Raw genomic sequence first — 21,115 nt, 5'->3', positions numbered from 1 at the left:
GTTAAACTTTAACATAGAGTATCCAAACAGACCCTAGGTACTAATAGTAACAAGCGCAGCCAAGAGGAGCTCATCTTCCTTACCCTTCCTCCTTCCCTCTCTTTCCTTCCTCGTTTTCTTCTTGTTTTACTCTCTTTTCTTCTTCCTCTCTTCGTCCATAGCTAAAACTGTAGAAGAGGCTCGCTCAACGGGAGGCTCCGTTACGTCCGGAGCTGTAGGAGGAGCTTGAGCCACGGCCACCCCATCGATAGATCCGTCCCTGGTAGTACGCCAATCAGCGAACGAGGCGCTACGGAGAGAGGTTTCCATACATTACCGTGTATGTGCATGGAAGAAATGGACGTTCTTGGTGTCGGACGGGAAAAGACGGCATTTGTTCCGCGATTGATAATCGTTCAGCATTTGCCGATCGAGGAAGTTCACCTGCTGCATGCAACCGTGCACGCAAGGCAGATAGCGGCTGGGGCTCCAGTCGCCGTCGCGTGTCGGCGTCAGCGAGTGATGGCGAGCAGTTAGCGGGGCGGATGGCTTGATTGCAGACAGTGATCCTCATCTGCTTCGCTATATAATTCATTCATGTACTCCCTGTTGCTGCTGGCAACCCGAACCCGTCTGCAGGCTGGACGCAGGAGCTACATGACTTGCCACCATGAAGTTGTCTTCACCTAGCGTCAGTTACTGAGCGAGACTAGCCACCCAATAGTTTCGTGCCTGCGTCCAGAGCTACTACAGGTTCAACACATCTTTTTGAAGGTAGGTAGGCTCTAGGCCGTGGTTGGCCCATGGGCCATGGCACAGCCATCTGCATTATAACTGATCTGCTGCCCTGTGATCCCATTTCTCTAGCCTGTTCTGGAACACTCTGTTCTGTTCAACCATCAAAAACAGCCATCATGTTCTGGAATTTCTTTACAACATGGAGCACATTGATCATAAATCACTCAACAAAGTGCATGGACACATGATAACAGGAAATGACCCGGCAAACTCTCAAAAAGATTCAGCAACGTAAATCATAGCGAATTCTAGGAATTTGTCAGTTTAAAAAGGTAACAATTGAATGAATTGGCAGTCTTTGTGTACAAGTGATCTGACCATGGTTCAAATATCTGCTACGGCTATGCTGCAATGAATTACACAACGTGATAATCTTTCAAGAATGTGAATAATTGAACAACGAGAATACGATTACACTGGGCTGGGCTCCCCAAGTCTGATGGGCGTGGTGCTGGACTGCCGACTGACTGCTTTGCGGGGAGCAGAGGAAGGAAACAATGTGGTAACGATCAATTATCTGACAAATATGTACCGAGAACCTGATCGCGTCGTATGGTCACAACAACTGCTGCTTTTGTCAATAGGGTTTACTATGCTTGTTGTTTTCTCTCTTGAGTTGTACTTTGAGTTTCTTGCCACCTAATTGGAAGCCGTTCATCATATTGATGGCTGCCTGTGCAGAAGCAGGAGAGTCGTAGCTCACAAAACCTGCACCAAGTTATATAAACCAATTAGCGCAGTTAGCAAGGATGTGCACCGAAAGAGAGAGGGTTTGCTTTTTACCGAAGCATTTGCTGACACCCGTTGCTTTGTCTACAAACACCTTAGCACTTAGTACTCTACCAAAACTCTGAAACGCACTGGAAAGTTCTTGGTCACCATAGTCTTGTGGGATATGATAAATAAATAGATTGGCTCCAGGAGGACCTGTAACATGATAATAGACATCACAATAAATGTCACAATATCAGTTATAATAATGGTAAACAGATTAATTGATAGCATAATGGGTTATGGACTGATAGTACAACCTATAATCAGAGCTATAAAGCATTGTGCAGAATATCAAGTACATCTTCTGATGGCCCTATGTACTGATGTACACTTTTGCAAAACAAAGGAAAATGAACATCATTCATTCATGCTACAAGATGTACTTGATGAAAATGACATCTTGGGAAACTGTATGTTGAGAGATAAAAAGTACATGCTTATGACAACAGCAACTCTCCAGAGAATAGTTTTTCTCCCCTGCACAGTACAGACATACATAGAGTATCGAATGTAGCTAACCTTCGATCTGCCCACCGGCATTGCTGCTGGGACTAGAAGATATGGTGGACGTGGCATTTGAATTTGGAACTTTAATCGAATTGTTAGAATTTCCAAAAGGACGATTGTTCATGAGACCACCAGGATATGATCCAGGATACTGCATACCAGGGATGGCAGGATAAGGGCTGCCTAACTGCATTGCATTAAATGACCTTTGAACTGAACTGGGGGACAGTTCAGGATTGACTCCTCTTATCGAGTTTCCTTGATTAACAGGCTGGACCATATTCTGGAAGGGACCTTGATTTTGCATAGGAGACAAAGGGTACTGCATAAGTCCATATGTCCCGGGTGGCTGCACAGAAGATCTAAATCAGTACACACTTCTGCCAACTGTTTAAGGCACAAAATTCAGTTATTTTAAGCTATACAAGCAATACTTGGGTTATTTAGGTATTGATAGCATATCAAGGAGAAAAGCTAAGAAATTTCAGCACTTTGAGCGAAGGCCATCTTTTTTGTTTGCAACAGCACATAAAAAGAACAAGCAGGAAACATCCAAATACTGAAAGGTAAACGACGTAGAAATTACATTTTCAATGAGAAGAGCACAAGTCAACAAAAAATATATCCTCAACATTGATTGATGGAAAAGTTTAGTAAAGAAAATAACTTGAAAGGAAATAAAATTAGTGTATAGTATTAACATTTTCTAATTATGAAGCAAAACAATGTAGAAGGTAAGTCACCTGATAACCAAATCCATTATATTGAGGCATATATCCCATCTGTAAAGCTCCAAATAATGAAGATTGCTGCATAGGGTTTGCGTTGGGAATATTAGACAACTGCAATTGAGCTTTTTGTGCTTTCCTAGCCTGTCTTTCCTTTTCTGTATCAGCCCATTTGACAACCAATGGCACACTAGAACCCTACAAATATACCAGAACTTGTTAGAATATATTTACAAAAAATGGTATTCTGAAGAAAGCCTAAAAAAGAATATAGCTCAAACTCATGGTGTCAAATGAGCAATCCAAAAATAAAATAACCAAAAAAATATCTAAATTTCACAATTTATGTACAAAAATAAGGAAAAAGTCTATTTTACTCCCCTCACCTATTTACTTTGTCCACTTAACCCCCTAAGCAAAATTTAGGCTCACTTTACTCCCCCAAACTATTTCATTTGGTCCAATCTACCCCCTAATTAGATTTCTCTTTTTTGTTTCTTCGCGTACAGATTGAATTTTAATTTCAGATTTTGTCAGTTGACTTATAACATGATGCTCCATGTTAAAAAAATATATTAGAATTTTTTCATGATTACTTTTCGTACAGTTTTGTATATCTAAGATCAATTTCGTACTAAATATTCCTAACCTATGAAAATAACCATGAAAAATTCTTAGTATAATTTTCTAACATAAGGCATCATGTTTTGTATATGCTCACAAAATTTGAACTCAAAATTCAACTCATACACGAAGAAACAAAAAAGAGAAATCTAATTAGGGGGTAGATTGGACCAAATGAAATAGTTCAGGGGAGTAAAGTGAGCCAAAACTTTGTTCAGGGGGTTAAGCGGACAAAGTGGATAGGTGAGGGGAGTAAAATGGACTTTTTCCTACAAATAATGATTTTATGTCATGTTCCCATATGAATCAAAGTAAGAAAAAGCATGTAAAACTTCCATTAGTTTCCTAACTCATCTTGTCAAACCTCTATTTTTAATTATATAAATTGTTACTTGTAACTGTTGATGATAAATAGAGTATATAATTCAGTCAAAACTATGAGCTGTATACTATGCTCCACCGTGCATCACAGAGATATAAAATACATGTAACAATTGCTTTGGCAGCCTAACTCATTTTGTCAAACCTCTATTTTGTGCTTCCCATTTAGAGCCTCAATGGCTGCCAATGCTTGCTCTTTTGTTTCATATTTAAGGAATGCGCAGCCAGCTGCCAAAAGAAGAAAAGTTAATTGACAATATACACTTGAGATGACAAACTGTCAAAACCAAGTGGTGTTTATAATTCTATTGACAAGGAAAGCAACTTCTCCGCAGGACAACCTTTGCTCGTTTGTTGTGAACCTCTCAAAATTTGTAAATCCTTGATATTCCCATATACAGAAAACAGATCAGTCAACTCAGTATCCGTAACATTTTTCGGAAGCATTCCAATGAAAAGCTTGTGTTCTGGAAGTCATGACAAGTATAGATATGACTATATGAGTGCACTGTTCAAATATCAATAAAATACAGGAAACGATGTCATGAGCCAGATCCCTATACAAAATCACTGGCAGAGACAAAGTTCTACATAAAGAGCAAGCATACCCAGCCTCTCCAACTCTCCATCAGCATATTTTACTTGCAAAGGACTTGATGCCTGAGTTAAAGAAAGAAACATAGAAGAGCATCATCAGTGTCAAAGAAAGTAGAGACAATTTACAAGATTTGTATTTGATGAGTGCCATAGGAAAGTGTCACACATATCAACATACCCAAACAAGGCATCAGAAGAGTAGCTACATTACTAGAGAAAACATTAATAATGGGCAAGTGTCTCAGTGGCTCCACAAAGTCAGTGTATGAAGCAGTTCAAATTTTGTGCAACATTAGGATGTGGATCTCTAACCACTAATACTTTATAGCATGCTTTGTATCACCATCCTTATTTGGTGAACTTTTGCCTCTGCTAGTCGCATGAAATGGTGTAATGTTACTTCATATTTTAAACCAAAAAAAAAACATATCAGCAGGAGTGGGATTAGATATGTAGTCATTTTCTTGATGCAATTCATTGGGTGAAGACAGCTTAAGATAGTAAACAGTATAGCAACTATCCATTGTTTAGGTCTATAGCAATCATCATGATGTTTTTAGAAAACTTGTGCTCCACAATAATAAACATTCAAGAAGATACACATAGACAAAATCATTTATTCTTGCAATTGAAGCAAGTTGAGATAGAAGTATGCATTTTCATGAAATTTTATACCTAGTCCAAATGCTTTACTCATACCCAGCTGCTCTTCATCTATCTAAAAACTTTGGTCATGTTTGATGGGACAGAGGCCACAATCAACCACACTAAGAGTTAGGTTGGCTATAAGTTCATTGTTTGGTTTGGGGCATCAGTTAGGTGTGCCGCAAAATTGAAGCTACAAAAATATCATTTTCCTTACAAGATGGATGCAAAAGTGTTATGGCCAATTGGTGGTCTAGCTTTTGTTAGGTGTGCCACGTCAGAAACAAGGCTAGCCATTATTTGGTTGGTGACCAGAAGTCAGTTGTCATAGACCCAGCTAGTTGCCTAAAAAGCTATTAGCATTTGCTACTTGCACGGTTGCACCATAGCCTAGCAACTCAACAGGTATGGTTCTTGACTACTCCCGTAATCTTGTCTAAATATAAATTTTGTTAATCTGCCTAAATGTTTTGACTAGCTCATGTTGACATATGCTACACAAGATTATACTTTGTTGAGGACTGAAATCATAATTTCCTCCTGAGCAGTCTTCTGATAAATAAATACACAAATTTCCTACAACATTCGAATATTCAATAATTACCCCACATAGGTATATGCTGCATCAACATGTCCACTATCTGATTACACTTGGCAGGACTAACCATGAAATGGTTATGTGCGGTCGCAGACGCCGGTATTCTGTTTTCTAAAAAGACTAACCATGAAAGGAAATCTCTAGAATTCCTCCTGTTCTACACAAGAGCACTTGATTCCTCAGCTACTGTTGGAAAATATAGACATTATGTTTCTAGGAACGAGGCTAAACCGACTAACTTTGATAAATAGCATAATAGCATCCTGCAGATTACCAGGCAACAACCCTACAGAATGGCTGAATAAGATGTACTTCACATAAGAACACAAAATCACATTCATAATGTAGTGGCTCTCCACTTTATCCTATTCAGAGTAGCAAACAAAAGACTTAGCCATCTTAAAGACTACTCATAAAGGGTTGTTGTATTGTTTTGTTTGCGTAGCCTGCTCTTGAAAGGACTATTGTGTATCTGCATTAGAAGAACAGGTTCCAACCAAAGAATGGCATAGCAGGATCAATTTTATCAGCAAGAACTCACTGAAGAGAGGTTAAAGTGCATATTATTTCTTATCCGACATGCAAGAAAGAAAGAAAAAACGAATGCCACTGGGCTTTAAACTATCGGCTGTAAAGCAGTACTGTGAAAAGGCAAAAACTGCTGAAACAATGTGCAAAATCTAGAACTAGAATGGGTTCACATCCTGCAAGGCTGCAATCATTCACACATCCCCCTTGAGGCCTCGACCCAAAGCCACTTCCAAGTTTTAGACCACCCACAAAAGTCGCAGTCACTAAATTAAATTTCCACATAGTGTCCCACCAAAGATTCATTTGATCCCACCGAACAACTAAGGGCATACATTAGCTGACAATGTGGCCCCATGCCAACCAGATTATGGGATATTCATAATTTGCGATCACCAGAAAGAGCTAAAGGTGCTACAGTAGATTCAGTTCCTGATAATGCCACCTAAGCATATGCAAGGAGAAACATGCTAACAGAGCACGATTAGAATGCTCACGTACCCCAGGGAGCGTGCGCTTGTTGTGGTAAGCATTCACCGCCTTGTCAGCTTCTTCCCTTGAGGGGCATATGAGGAAGCAGCACCCTGCATTATGTTCAGAGCATGTGAAACTGATGTCAAATCAACACGCAGATGGACAGAATGACGCAAACACTGTCAGGCTGGAGTTGCACGGAGGCGAAGGCAGCAGCACTAGAAGTGGAAAACTGGCCTGTCAATGTGCGACGTAACAAACGGCTCTCAGGGAAAACAAGGCAATGTTTCTTATTTGCAGAAATGCACATCCCAACCAAATATCCACATCCGAACCAGAAATACTTGAGTTTTCCTGAAGCCAACCCTAGCCAAGCAGCTAAAAGTAGCAAAAATTCCACGCAAATATAGCACATTTAAGCCTGCATTGCTCCAAAACAAGCTCAAGCCACACCAGACGCGCATAGTTATTTATTTTATTTTTTGGAAGAAATCCAAAATGAAAATACGAAGCCAGCAAAATCTAAATTTCAAAAACTGAAACGCAGTTCTTCAAAAAAAAAACTGAAACGCAGAAGGCGAAAAATTAGCTCAGGCATTGGAGCATATTATACACTGAAGTAACACAATTCAAACCTATTAAACTCAAATTCGTGCTCAAACCCCACCAACCCGAAAATTCGGCGCGAGATCTCCCTCCAGCATTGGAGCAAATGGATCCCCAGTAGCAAAAAACCCAAGTCAAAACGCTAGAAATTCAAACCGCAAAGCTCAGATTCCTCCAATAGCATTGCCCCAAAACACGACCAAGCAAAAAGAAAAAACACCTCGACAGAGCACGAGAGCTCGTAGCAGAACGGCATTACGCCAATCGAGCCGTGACAAGCTCTCCGGAGCGCGAGCGAGGGTGGCGAGCCCAGATCCGGGCGCACGGATCCGTACCTCGGGAGACCTTGGTGACCTTGTCCTTGATGACGGTGACCTCGTCGACGGCGGCCACCTCCCGGAACATGGCGAGCAGCTCGGCCTCCGTCACGTGCTTGGGCACCTGCCCCACGAAGAGCTTCACGCTCTGCTCCTCGCCGCCTCCTCCCTTCCCTGCACCTCCTCCCTCCGCGTCCGCGGCCGGCCCCGCAGACGCTGCCGCGGCGGGCGCGGCCTTCTCGCCGTCCTCCGCCATTGCGCGCTCGGCCTGGTAGGGTTTCCGCCGAAGACTTGTCGCCGCCGCTGGCCGCTGTCGCCTCCGCCTCGTCGCTGCGGTTGCGCGAATTGTTTTTGGGTTTAGGTGGTGGAGGGGAGGCGATGGAGTTGGCGTCCGGGGCGGAGCAATTAATAATTGCTAATGGATATGCATGCTGCTGCAGTTGGAGGCTCCCCCTACTATACTACTTGTTACAATCATGACTTGAGCAGCCTAGAGAGAGAGGGAGGGAGGTGGGGTTTTTTTCCGTAGAAAGCTTTTAGAGAGAGAAAGCCAGCTTGAGAAGACAATGGAGGTTGTCCTTGGGATCTTCCTTTGCTAGGACCCTTTTTCATGCAGGTGTGTGTGCGCCCGCGCCTTTTTTTGTTTTTCTTTAATTCTCTTTTAATAAAGAAAAAAATGTTTCTTCAAAAAAAAATTCTGTTGCGGAACTGTGCCAAGGCATGGATTTTATGTCCATGCGTCGTGCTTGTAACTCAGAAGTTACTATTTCACCAGTCATTACGTTTGATCCTTTTTATCGTGCCGTTTTTACTGTGAAGAGATTTGCACCGAAAACTATTGGTGCATAGTAGGGTTGACCGGAACAGGGTAGTGGAGGTCATGTCAACTCATGGACCACTTCAAAGTTCAAACGTAGCATGATGTATTTTTGGGAAGATGGGGAGGATTGTAAAGCCACTACTCCAACTAAAATACTACCACCATACGGTCAAGCTGACTATTCATCATGATTGAAATCAAAGAAAATTATTCGAGCTGATATGGTCAAAAATGCAATTTTTTTTCCAATGCAAGTTGAGGAAGAAGATACTCAAAACTGATAATCAACCATGTGATTTTTTCCCCCCCGAGGCAGATCAATCATGGAAAATTCTCATTGACGTTTTCAGTAGTTCATGATATGGGCCTGTCCAATGATTTCAAATTCAGACTAATAATATAAAAGGAATCATTTGTATATCCATTCCTGAACTTACCTGTCAAATTGTGGTGTCAAAAACTTGGGTGACACCGTGCCCCTTGACAGATGGTAACAAAAGAAGGCCCTGGACCCGAGGAATGATGGACAGGGACATGAAGGCAACAAGAGACACGCATGACAATTGGAACCCTCGCTGTCAATCCTCCCACAACAGAGCTGGCATGTCTGCTCCTCCATGGCTCCATCCATCTGAAACTTGCTTGGCCCAGGAACACATGCACACATCTGATAATCTGAGAGATCAGGTGTTTGCCATTCACACACCTGAACGAGACGTGAACTTACTGCCGGGTCCAAGGAGGGATTGTATCAGGGCCCCCTAATTTACCTGCTAATCTTCAGAAACGACAGGCATAAAGAGAAGGCGAGGAGAAAAGGGTTCGAGGGAACAAATGTTAGGGTAGGGGCAACAAGCACTAGACCCTGGATGGCTCGATCTGCTTTTGATGATGCCATGCCCATGCTCGTCTTGTCAGTGTTATAGTTGGGCGCAGATGTGTCTGAATGATTTGGTGCACTATACTGCTGGAGTGCAGGTACAGACCCAAAGCTCCCATTGGAGGATGCTCCTCTTTCGTGATACTTGCTTATATAAGGTTCAGCCGTTTTTAGCGGACGTGCTATAATTTTTTCCCAGAGCACTTTCTGTAGTTTCTAGTGGACGTGCTAGAATTTCGTGATACTTGCTTAGATAAGGCTCAGCCGTCTTCACTACGTTATGTTGTTTTCACAGAGCACTTTCCTAGACTCAGAGAACGACAGAAATCTCATCTGAAAAAAAGAACTACAGAAATCTGTTGTGGGTCAGACAATTTTTATTTGCTGAACATGAAGAGAGGGAGAGAGAGAGAGAGAGCGCTGTGTTGTAGCTCACTGCAAAGGTACTGGACGTGACTGGAGAATACCACAGCAGACAGCACGAAGCTTACCAAAAAAGGACTCTACAAACCGACAGATCCCTTTTTATCAGGAGTGAGAGAGAGCTGAGATGAGAGAGCCATTGGGCAATTTGCTCCAGGCTAGAATAGTAATTCTAAAAGCTGGCTTCCAGTGTGGCCACATGCTCTGCGTCTGCTGGCCTGGATAGCCTGGCCATCGTACACGACACAGACACAGCGGCCGCATCTAGTTCCAAGCTAGCGAGTCAACTATAACCTCCACCACTAATCTGTCAGTTCTTCCTGATAGATAATAAACCTCTTGTCATTGTCATGCCCACAGCTAAGCTAGCACAATCCGCTTCCTAATTGCGCAGTTCGCGCCACATGCAACCTGGCACCAATTGCAAAATTTTATGTGTGAGATGATACGAAATTTAAATTCTCTTCCGTTTTGTTCAATAATCCAAATAAAGTATCTGACAAACCACAGACGTCCTTTCTTATTTCAGGCTAACCACCTGTAGGATAACAGGCAGAAAGTCTTATTGCAAATTTGTATGAACGCGCATAAACAAACATCCCATTTTGTAGAAATTTTTACCTACAAAAATTCACTCAAATCACCAGGGGAGGGGGAAGGGAAAAAAAATAACAGGCACACATCACAGAATCACACAGCCCAATGTCAAGTTTACCGGCCCAGCCCACACTCGAGTTACACTGAACTGAACATGTAGTCAAACAGAAACTCATGACAGTGTCAGGAAAAGAGAGAGAGAAAAGGGGGGCACTGAAGTGAAGTGCAGGCAACGGAGAGCATTGCCATTGCGTCGAGCTCTACCTCCAAGTCCAGCCATGAGAGAGATCGAGCTCACCGGCACAAGCTCAGTTCTTGACGAACTGGAGGCCGTTGGCCTGGGAGTAGCGCTCCATGAAGCGCATGAAGCGGTCCCAGTCCCGGGGCGTGCGCATCACGTACTTGGCCTCGATCCGCGCCGGCTTCCCGTTGACGAACTTGGCGCTCACGTCCACCGACTGCAGCGTGCCTTCCTCGTCGATCATGTAGAACCCCGTGATGTCGCCCAGCTCCGCCGACGAGTCGAACACCGACGGCTGCTCGAAGGTGAAGATGGCCACGCCGTTGGTGCCGTCCCGGGACTTGGTCAGACGCACGTCCGGGATCGTTTGCTCGTCCGTGCCCTGGATGAACTGGATCGACGGCTTCGCCATCATCACCACCTGCACCGACGACGACCGGGAGGAGCATGGCCGCGGTCGCGGCGCTGGCCGGCACTGCAGGGACATGCCGTTGAAGGACGACTGCAGGCTCTGATGGCTAGGGGTACCTGAACATAATTAAACAGCGAGTGAGATACTGCATCATAATTAACTTGAGAAAATAATACAAACTGAAACAGAGTTACACATGCAACTGAAAGACTAATTCCATGTATTTCTCATACAGCCATACAGGTGTAGAACACAAGAAATTAAGGAAGCTACCCATCGTGCTAAAGATGAGCTCATTCAGAAACTTAGATTTGTGTGATTTTTAAAAAGTATAAACTGGGTTGCTCAAGTTAATCTCATCAGGTTTTGCGCTTACAGGTCCTCAAGGTCATTTGAACAAGTTAGTGTGAGAAAAAAAAAGAAATGGCTCCCTGATGTGTGTAAACAGGCAAAGCCTGATAAATATCTTCTCTTTCTGGAACACTTCCCATGAATTGACAATATTCACATGGACAATCCTGTTTGTGTGTGCTAAGAAGAGATAGGGATCGATTCCATTAGTCCTAAACTCCATCCAAATATTTTATGCATCTTAGTTAAGCAGTCTGAACACTGCGCTTTCTGCACACATCCTTCTGTTTCTCATGGGACTAACAATTCATCATAAAGCTATCTACTCCAAATATCTTTATACAGTAAGACCTTCAAGAAATTGTTCTGAACTTCCTTGAGGCGGCTCCCTAAACCATAAAACGCTAGAAGAGGCAGCTGAGAATCATCAAGTGATACATGCGTATTTGCTAACTAACTACAGTACTTGTACCACTAGCTTAACGCCATGTTTACCCTAAACTCAGTGACACCCTTACAGAAGCATGATGCAGCACAGGCCTTCATATCCTGCAGGCAGGTATTCGCGCATTGCTCCTAGGCACCCAGCAAGCGATTATCCTACATGATTTCGACTGCAAAATAGAAAAAAACGGGAATGCAGTTTCGATGGGGACGGTACCTGCAACACACCGACGGGGCTGTGCCCGGGCCGAGACCGGCGAGGCAACGGCAAGAGCCTTCATCACAGCAGCCATCCTGCAGCCTGCTGGTGGCTCTTGAGGCAGCTTGCCGGAGAAGCTGCAGGGCTGGTGTCCAGAAGGAAGGAGAGGAGGGGGGAAATGCAGAGGGAGCAGCAGGTTTGAGTGGTGCAGAAGGGGACGATAGTGAAAGGGGTGATTGGGTAGTGGTGTGTCCAAAAGACAGCCATCCATCATCCTCTCTGGATTCTAGTCCTCTCTTCTAAACAAGTACCTCATAGAATCCCTCCCCGTTTCGAATATTTGCACGTATGCCCCTAGTGCTTAATGGGTCCTGCACTCCTGTATGCCGTTGAGAATAACTAACCATCCTTTTCAAAAAAAAAAGAGAATAACTAACCACTCATATTGTTATAAAAAAAACCCCTACCCATATCCACCCCATCCTTCCTTTCCTCTCGCTGCTCTCAGCCTGTCTTCCTTCGAGCATGCAGTCGTGCGGCGGGCTCTTAGCCAGGCAGTGTGAGCACTGAGCAGGCTCTGAGGTGCGCGGCCGAGCCTACGGCTGAGTCAGGGGAGCAAGCAGAGTCGGCAGTCAGTGAGTGACATGTCTTATTCTGCTCCCTGCCTTCCTCTAGCCTGTCCTCACCGACGACGCCCATCTCCATTCTTCTCTCCACTTCTCTTCGACCAAACACCGGCCAGCATCACCATTCAAGGAGGGCATGGGTAAACACAGTTGTCAGGACTCAGGAAGCTTGTGCTGGGGGAGGGCACTACGTTGGAGAAAGGCACTCTATCAAATTATGTTCAACCGGTATTTGAACTAGTCAAGTATTCAAGTGTAACAAAACCTGGAAGTTCCAGTGGACTAGAGAGTGCTCAAATTTTGGTTCATTTGCAGTTATATATTTTCATAGTTAGTTAAAAGAAATGGTCAATAAAAACAGCAGTGGAGTTCAGGTACTATTGCATTTGAACAAGAGCAGAATTGGAGAATTAATATCATGTATAATTTCGATCATGTTCTAGTTAAACCTCATAAACATATAGTACAAGGAGTAGGCAGCAGAGCTTTCGAATAAGATACCACTATACCACTGTCTTTCTTGAGAGATCTTGCAGGAAGAACTTGGTGAAGTGAACAAACATTTTTTTTGCGATTCTTGACATTGTATGGCTTCTGCAGCTTTTGATCTGCAGCTTAACCAACAATGCTATGACCATGGGGCTTCACCAATCCTTTATCTTGCAAAATGCTCCTAACTTGGATTGCGCCATTCCACATGTCTCTATGTGCATAAAGGTTTGAAATAGTTACATAATAGCCACTATTTTCAGGTTCCAGATGGAGCAAATGCTTGGCAACGGATTCACCCCTCTTGAGTTCACTCTTGCTACTGCAAGCATTTAACAGTGCACCCCAAACTCCATGAGCTTGTTGGGATGGTAAACTCTCCACAAATTTCTGTGCTTCCTGCAGCCGACCAGCCCGCCCAAGCATGTCTACAATGCACACATGATGTTCTTGTGTTGGGATAATCCCAAAATTTTCTGACATAAGGCGGTAATACTTCCATCCTTCATCAATAAGCCCAGAGTGACTGCAAGCTGACAAAAGAGCAATAAAAGTGCTTCTCGTTGCTTTTGTTCCAGAATCAATCATCTTCGAGAAAAGTTCTATGGATTTCAATCCATGGCCATGAAATCCAAAGGCTGATATCATGGAATTCCAGCCAGCAATTGATTTTTCAGCAGAAGCTTCAAATACTCTGACAGCAATATCCAGTCTACCACACTTGCAATACATATCAACAAGTGATGCTGAAATAAAAACATTATTTTGCAGACCAGACCTGACCACATGCCCATGTATGTTCTTTCCTTGTCTATAATCACCAAGTTGTGTGCAAGCACAGATAATACCAACTATAGATATTTCATTAGGTACATGATCTTCCATCTTCTGATAGAACTGCAATGCCCTCCAACCTTTGTTATTCTGCGCGAAACCAGATATCATACAATTCCATGAGCATAAATTTTTATCTCCCATGCTATAGAAAACTAACTCAGCACTTTTAGTATCTCCATAGCGGAAGTACATGGCTAACAATGCATTTTTCACCCTCAAGTTGGAAGCAAGCAATTGCTTCAGGATCGTGCAGTGGATGGATTTTCCTAGTGACTGAAGATTAAGATTTCCACATGCCGATAAGATGCTAACTAATGTAATACTGTCAGGATTTATAGCCAAAGAGGAATGCATGAACTGAAAGGCTTCCAATGCATCTTTGTAGAGTCCATTCTGTGTACAGCCAACTATGATTGTATTCCATGAAACAATATCTGACACCGGTATTATTCTTTCTATGAGCGAAATGGCAGCCAGTGGGTCACCACAGCTTATATACATGTGCATCAACGCATTAACAGCTGAAACTTCACTTGCAAGTCCATACTTTAAACTGAAAGAGTGAAGTGATCTGCCAAAGCTAAGTTCTTCTGGACTAGAGCATGAAGGTATGACAGCTAGCATAGTGGTCAAGCTGCAGAGTAAGCCCTCAGAAAGTAATCCTTTGAATGTTGATTGTGCCTCTTCTCTCAGTGAATCATTTCTTGAGTAACCAGAAATCATTGTGTTCCATGATATAAGGTCTCTTCTTGGCATTGTCCTAAACAACAGGCTCGCAGTAGATGATTCGTCGCATTTCAAATACAAATCAAGTAAGCTATTTCCTACAGACGGCTCCTCATGAAGAAGTCCTTTTCTCATTATGTATCCATGAATTGCTCTTCCTTCAGAAACTAGGCCTTGATCACCACAACATGAAATTATGGTCACCAAAGTGGCAACATCTGGCTGGTTCTCCAACCTCATTTCCCGAAAAACAGTAAGGGCTCCGTTTACTCTTCCATTGTTAACCAGCCCTTTGATCATAGCATTCCATGATACCGAATTCCTGTTTGAAGTGCTTGCAAAGACCTTCTCCGCAGCATCTGGCAGCCCAAAATCAGAATAGAACGTCATGAGAGAATTCGCCACCGAGCAAGATGCAGTGTCCTCATAACCAAGTTTGACTGCACAGCTATGCACAGACTCCCCAAAGGAGAAAAGATCATCCAGACGAGAGCAGGCTGAGAGGACAGAAGAGACGCTCACCTCATCAGGCTGAAAGATGGAACGTGTCATTTCCTTGAAGTACCATGCTGAGACCTCAGAAAGTCCATTAAAAATGCTTCCACTTATCACAGAGTTCCATGAGGTGGTATCCCTGCATGGCATCCTCTGAAACACAACCTCTGAGGAGAAAAAATCACCACATTTTGCGTACATGTCAACAAGAGCGTTCCACAGGCTCAGATGGTCGGCATCCAGGCATCTCTTTGCTGCCATGCCATGAAGCGCCATCCCGTGCTCAAGGTTACCCGCGCGGGACGCCCCCGACAGCATGACAACCACCGTCGTCGAATCAAACTCCCCGAGTTCGCGCGCCATCCGCCTGAAAAGAGCCGCGGCATCGTCGTACCGGCGACTCAGCGTCAAGGCGCTGATGGCCGCGTTCCACAGGATCACGTCGGGGGCGACGGTGGCCTCGCCGAACAGCGCCTGCGCGGCGCTCGCGTCGCGTACCCTGGCGTACGCCGTAAGCAGGGACGTGCGCACGGGCGGGTCCAGCACGGCGCCCGTCTTGAGGGACGCGCAGTGGAGCGACGCGACGACGTTCGCGTCCCCGGTGGAGGAGGATGCGGTGAGGGCGCGCACGATGGCGCCGGCCCTGCTGCGCGGCGTTTCGTCGAGCAGGTGGTGGGCGTTGTCCGCGGGCGCATGGTGGGAGGATTCGCGGGCGGCGAGGACGACCGGTGGTCTGCGAGCCGACGAGATCGGGAGCATCTTGGTGGCCAGTAGGCATGGATTTTGGCGTCGCATCCACTGCCACAGCGCGTCGGTTTTCCGGTGGCTTGCCGGCGGTTGCAGCTCCGCTCCGGCGGCATTGGAGGCTTGTGATCCTTCAGGTATGCAGCAGAAGAGCTGAGAGGGCAAAGGAAAGGGGTGGCGGGCCACGAGGGCCGAAAAATTCCTATCCGCTTGACAGAAACGCATGATTTTGGCCCAGCCCACTACTGACCACGCTATGTTTTGCGGTTCAGCCCGCTGAGCAGCAGCACAGCTGTTGCTTGGGTCCTCTAAAAAATTTAAAAAAATGTTACTTGGGCCTGTTGTATGATAGGTTACCCCGAATCCCACGATTTATTTGAAATTAAAATCGCTAGAAAAATGTTCAAATTCAGACCAGTTTTCAAAACATTACTAGAAATGAAGCAGTTCTTCTGATCCAAGTCAAAACAATAGGCAGTCTACGGGGAACTGTGCTGTTTGTTTGAGGCCACGGCCCACCGGGTTTGTTCTGGGACAGGCACGGCTAGCTGCCTAGCTCCAGCCTCCAATGACGTAGAGTTAACTTTCTTCACTCGCCAGAACATGGCACGACATGCAGGGCCGGATTCTCCCCGTTCCATCCAAGGCGGCACGGCGTAAACCAAAGGAGTGGAGATTCGCGCGCCGTTACCAGCAGCACCAGGGATTCAAGTCTCGCCTCGCGCTCCAACTGCTACGGCGTCATCAGCAGAGTCGACTACTGATCGGTAATCGAGTTGCAGACGAGCACGTGACTGCCTACTTAATCCCTTGGCGTCTTCCTCCTACAGCTACCCTAGCCTGCACAACGAGGAGGCGAATCTTCTCATCGATCGCGCACAGCTCAGAGATCGGCCAGCTCGACGTCACTCTTCTTGCCTTCTTCTTGCTAGGGCTGGACCTCGACCAGCTTCCCCTCAGGGCCACGTTTCACAGTAATACTGTCAGTGAATGGTTAAAACTTAAAAAGCAAAGCCAAATAGATTTTACCGAGGCATAATTGCAGGGTAACTCATCGGAGATGGAGCTTGGGTGCAAAATGGACACTGCACGTGAAGAAGTTCGCCTGACGACGACATGCATGGCCGATCGATCCCATCTTACGCGGATGTCTTTTTCCTATCATTGGATGCCACTAGGAGCCGTTTGTCTATCATTCACATGCACATCTCGTTTCAACTTTGGTGAGATTTGCCTTGGCTGCCTCTGTTCTTCAGGCACAAGTGCAAAGGGCCGCAGCATCTGAACTTACTGCACTGAGAGCAAAGCTGTATGCAACAAGGGAGTCATAGTGAACGTGAATTGGTGCGCGCGGTTATCCTCAAATTAAGTTCCAACGACCTACATCCAAGAAAGAAAATAATCACTGCAGATTCACTTACACTAAACTGATGACTGCAAGAGCCATCACCACCTCTCAATCAAAACGCATTAGATTTTATTTTATCAGAGACAACAGTCAATATTCTTGGAACACAGTTCAGAGGCCACGTGATCTTCTCCAATCATGGCTGTCTCAAACCACGAGCGAGCTCACATGCCTGCAGCCTGCAGCAATTGATCATGTCTTCAAAGTTAATTTCTTGGCAAAGCGGCAATGCCAGAGGCTTTATGCTCATAATCATGAGGCGATGATGAACCTAAAGTGTGATGCCGATCTAAAAGGAGCAAGAAAGTGAGAATATAGAATTTCCATGTGGAGTTCCAGTTCCACTTTGCGCTTTCCGGTGAATTATCATGGTCACTTTCAGAGTTTTCTACTCATAGAGTCAGTGATGGAAAGGAAACAATCACACACTTTTCCAGGTTATGCTTTAGTAGAAGCATCGGAAACAATTTCATATCATGCGCTACCATTCCAATGATCTGATCTAATGAGCTGCAAATTATAGGAGCAGCAAAACAATCACACACACCATGATTGCTTGTAAGCAGAGCCTCTGATGCCCTTGTGGCCTCTTTCGGATGACCTGTGAGGACTATTTTCTGAAGAAAATACGAGTAAATGAGCAATTGGCTGCAGCTGAAGAATCAGCAGGCAAGGTAGAGTATGGATCAAGCAAGAAAGGATCCAATTGAACCTCACATAAGGTAGCAATTAACTAATAATCCCTCCAAATTTATTACAAGAGCCACCCAAATAATCTCAACTTAACAAAGGCCACAAAACAAAACAAAGGCTATAACATAATGTAACCCCTCCTCCCAAAAATATGAATCAAAATAAAAAAAAACTAAAATTTACAGGAGAGAACTAAAAGCTGAAGAAACGGAGTAACAGTTCTTCACAAGGACAATGAGTAGTGCAATGCAAGGTGCAGAGCCAACCCGACCAACCAACGGCCAACTTTCCTTGCACGCCTGAAGGCTGACGAGACAGACATGCGTGCTCTGCCCCAGTTGTCCCGTCTACGAGGAGCCGAGGTGAGGACCATGGCGGCATGGCTCGCCCACTCCACTACACCGACCACATGGCCAGCAGCGCGACGACAGGGAGCGCCCACGCCACGGTCGCCGCCCGGGCCGGCGGCGGCGCGGGAGACTGCGCGGCGACGGCGGGCGCGTAGCCGGACGGCGCGAAGGCGGAGTTGGGCTCGAGCGCGTCGGGGTTGGGCGGGCTCGGGCTGGACGGGATGGTGGGCTCGGCGTCGGACGGCGGCGCGGCGGCGCCGTCCTCGGCGGGGGAGGGGAGCACGGGCATGATGTCCGGCGACAGCGCCAGCGCCGCCGGCGGGAGGGCGGAGTGGGGGTGGTGGCCGTGCTGCCTGGGGAGGCGCGGGAGCGGCGGGTACTCGGGCGCCGCGGAGATAGACAACGCCGGGAGCTCGGACCACGCGGCGCACGACGGCGGCGCGTGGTGGAGCGCCAGCACGGCGGCGAGGACGGCGAGGAGGAGGAGCCGGCCGCCGAGCGCGCGCGTCCTCGCCATTGGTCGTTGTATTGGTGTGCGGGACCGCGTGTGCTGGTGCGCGGCGAGGCGAGAGGTCGGAGGATTGCTTGGCGATGTGTGTGCCCTGCGGCGGCGGCCTTGCAGTTGCAGAGCTCGTGTAGCGCAGCGGGCAGTGGGTGAGTGAGAGATAGTGGGGAGGTGAGTGGTGGTCTTGTTGCGTTGGTTTTTGGGGTTTGGTCGGGGTGGGGAAGCGGGTGGGCACACCGCACATGTTACATGGCGGCACGCGCTCCACCATGGCTGACGCTGTGCTGCAACTGCAACGGCCGGTGAACGGCAAACATGGCCAGGACGGCGGTGCCGGCAAGTCTCGCTAACGTGAGGTTCAGTCAGTGCAACTAGAGTCTTTGCTAATGTGACGACACGTACGTGCAACTATGAATGTTCTGAAGAATTGTCCATGGTACAAGTTGTTCGTTCGGTCGGCGCGCGTAAGGGAAAAACAAAAGAAAGAAAGAAAATTCAAAATTGGAACAAAACAGGACTGAGTCACAACTCAATTACTCAAAGTTGCCTTGTGAGTGTCACAAACCTTCAAATCTCGACTTCTGTAGATGACAAGAAAAAATAGAACACAAATCTTCGGCAAGGAAAATGTATCACAAATCATCAAACGGGAGTACGAAACGGACATCATAAAATTCAAATTTTCAACTCTTGAATCTATCTACAAATAAATAGCAATTACTCCGTATCTTAAAAGATAATCCCAAATTCAATTTAACGTTTTTATCCGTTGGTTACAAACTTGAATAAGTCAACATTAACTTTTTTTTGTTAGCTACTCCCTCCATCCCAGAACAAGCTACGTTTAGGTTTGGATTCCAAAATCAAATCTTTTTAACTTTGAGCAACAATATCTCTAAAAATAATTTAGAAAATATTACATATTATAATAGTTTGTTTCAGGATAAATCTACTAACATCATATTTATATTACTAGTCTCTATGATTATTTCACTATTTATATTTACAGTCAAAATTGAAAAGGTTTAACTTTGAAAAAGTCCAAACGTAGCTACATTCTGGAACAGAGGGAATACTTTATTTAGTGAAAAAGAACTGATTTTACCAAAAAAAAAAACTTTTGACAAGTTTGAGGGTAGTATTGTTTGCTGGTTTAATTGGGTGATGCCTCGCACCTGCAACGGTAAACACGCAGGCGCCGCCGGCGGAATCTGGAGCGCCAACGGGAGCAGACAAAGCGGAAACAGACGTCGGCAGACGGTGGGCATGTCGCCAGTGGGCAACACGCCGTCATCCAAAGCGCCACGCGGGTTCCACCACGCCGGCCGGCTTCCGGTGAACCTACGGCCGTACTACGCCCACTAAGGTATTCACGGATTCACCTCCTCCTTTCGCGTTCTTCTCCCGGAGGGATTGCTAATCCCGAACGCCGATCGCCGCGCGCCGCGCGCAATCCGGCCGGCCGTCCCCAAAGCACACCATAAGTGGTGAGATCCTGGTATCCGGCGGCGCTCGTGCTGCCGTACCATGGAACCCGTCCATCTGGGCGAGAACCTAGCTCCACCGTACCAGGCACCAGCACGCGCTGCACGGCTCGCAGTCTCGCCGGCTCGCCGCCCGCCCGCGCCCTGCGTCAAACCGCGCCGCCGCGACGGCGTCGGCCACCTAGATGAAGGTAGTCGACGGAAACTTCTCCCTGGGAAGCTGGAACACGCTTCGAACCATCTTGGCCCCAGGTGAGCTGGCGGCGGAGGCATCGCCATTGGCGCCGCCCAATCGGACCCTAGGGGGGTGGACGGTAAATGAAATGCCGTCCACCCCCTGGGCCTGTCCAGGACGCTGGATCGGGCTTGTACAGCCCAGATCGACGCGGATCGCTGCGGTGACAATATGGCGGGCGGGAAGTCGGGTGTTCACGCATCCCTTGGAATCGAGTCGTCCTTCAATGGTTGTGGCGTGGACCGTGGAGTTCGGGAGAGGGTAGGACATGTCAGGTAAACACTTCCATAGAACGCGAGCTAGACAGCATTTTCGCATCCATCCTGCAACCGTATTTTGCCTTCAGGAATCAGGAATACTCCCATGCCTTCTTAAAAAGAACCTCCCTTCACGACTGCAATTCCTCCATGGCTCCGTCCCGTTCCATATCAACTCTCCGATCAGAATTATGGATAGGTTTTAACTAGAAAGAGGTGACAACTGACAAATTCCACTATTCGCTCCTGCATTCTCACATAGCCTGGATAGAATACTTGGCTTATGAATGTCCTGCACTTGCTGTGCAGCATTTGTTCTCTGCAATTTGTATGACCTACTCAA

At 46.0% G+C, this 21,115-nt stretch overlaps 4 protein-coding genes across 4 annotated transcripts; all 4 read right to left on the bottom strand.

Annotated features, from left to right (window-relative positions):
• Positions 1 to 988: 988 nt before the first annotated feature.
• On the bottom strand, positions 989 to 8,057 carry LOC101784068 (RNA-binding protein BRN1). The gene is made up of 9 exons (XM_004971149.4): positions 7,575 to 8,057; positions 6,661 to 6,743; positions 4,400 to 4,451; positions 4,133 to 4,258; positions 3,937 to 4,019; positions 2,802 to 2,984; positions 2,071 to 2,407; positions 1,561 to 1,704; positions 989 to 1,485 (listed from the first exon to the last, which is right to left on the bottom strand). Exons 1-9 carry the CDS (start codon positions 7,810 to 7,812, stop codon positions 1,355 to 1,357), a joined length of 1,377 nt encoding a protein of 458 aa, XP_004971206.1. The 5' UTR covers positions 7,813 to 8,057; the 3' UTR covers positions 989 to 1,354.
• A 2,119-nt stretch (positions 8,058 to 10,176) lies between these two features.
• On the bottom strand, positions 10,177 to 12,160 carry LOC101784482 (photosystem II reaction center PSB28 protein, chloroplastic). Its single transcript, XM_004971150.3, has 2 exons — positions 11,942 to 12,160; positions 10,177 to 11,045 (listed from the first exon to the last, which is right to left on the bottom strand). Exons 1-2 carry the CDS (start codon positions 12,015 to 12,017, stop codon positions 10,585 to 10,587), a joined length of 537 nt encoding a protein of 178 aa, XP_004971207.2. The 5' UTR covers positions 12,018 to 12,160; the 3' UTR covers positions 10,177 to 10,584.
• Positions 12,161 to 13,164: 1,004 nt separating this feature from the next.
• LOC101765308 (pentatricopeptide repeat-containing protein At4g19220, mitochondrial) lies at positions 13,165 to 15,855 on the bottom strand. The gene has a single exon (XM_004972281.2). It carries the CDS (start codon positions 15,853 to 15,855, stop codon positions 13,165 to 13,167), a length of 2,691 nt encoding a protein of 896 aa, XP_004972338.1.
• Positions 15,856 to 17,932: 2,077 nt separating this feature from the next.
• LOC101783662 (classical arabinogalactan protein 26-like) lies at positions 17,933 to 19,019 on the bottom strand. The gene has a single exon (XM_004971148.3). It carries the CDS (start codon positions 18,806 to 18,808, stop codon positions 18,338 to 18,340), a length of 471 nt encoding a protein of 156 aa, XP_004971205.1. The 5' UTR covers positions 18,809 to 19,019; the 3' UTR covers positions 17,933 to 18,337.
• Between the last annotated feature and the right edge of the window lie 2,096 nt (positions 19,020 to 21,115).

The sequence above is a fragment of the Setaria italica genome, chromosome V (assembly GCF_000263155.2).
Source record: "Setaria italica strain Yugu1 chromosome V, Setaria_italica_v2.0, whole genome shotgun sequence".
NCBI classification, from domain to species: domain Eukaryota; kingdom Viridiplantae; phylum Streptophyta; class Magnoliopsida; order Poales; family Poaceae; genus Setaria; species Setaria italica.
This window is presented reverse-complemented; position numbering and strand designations above follow the sequence as displayed.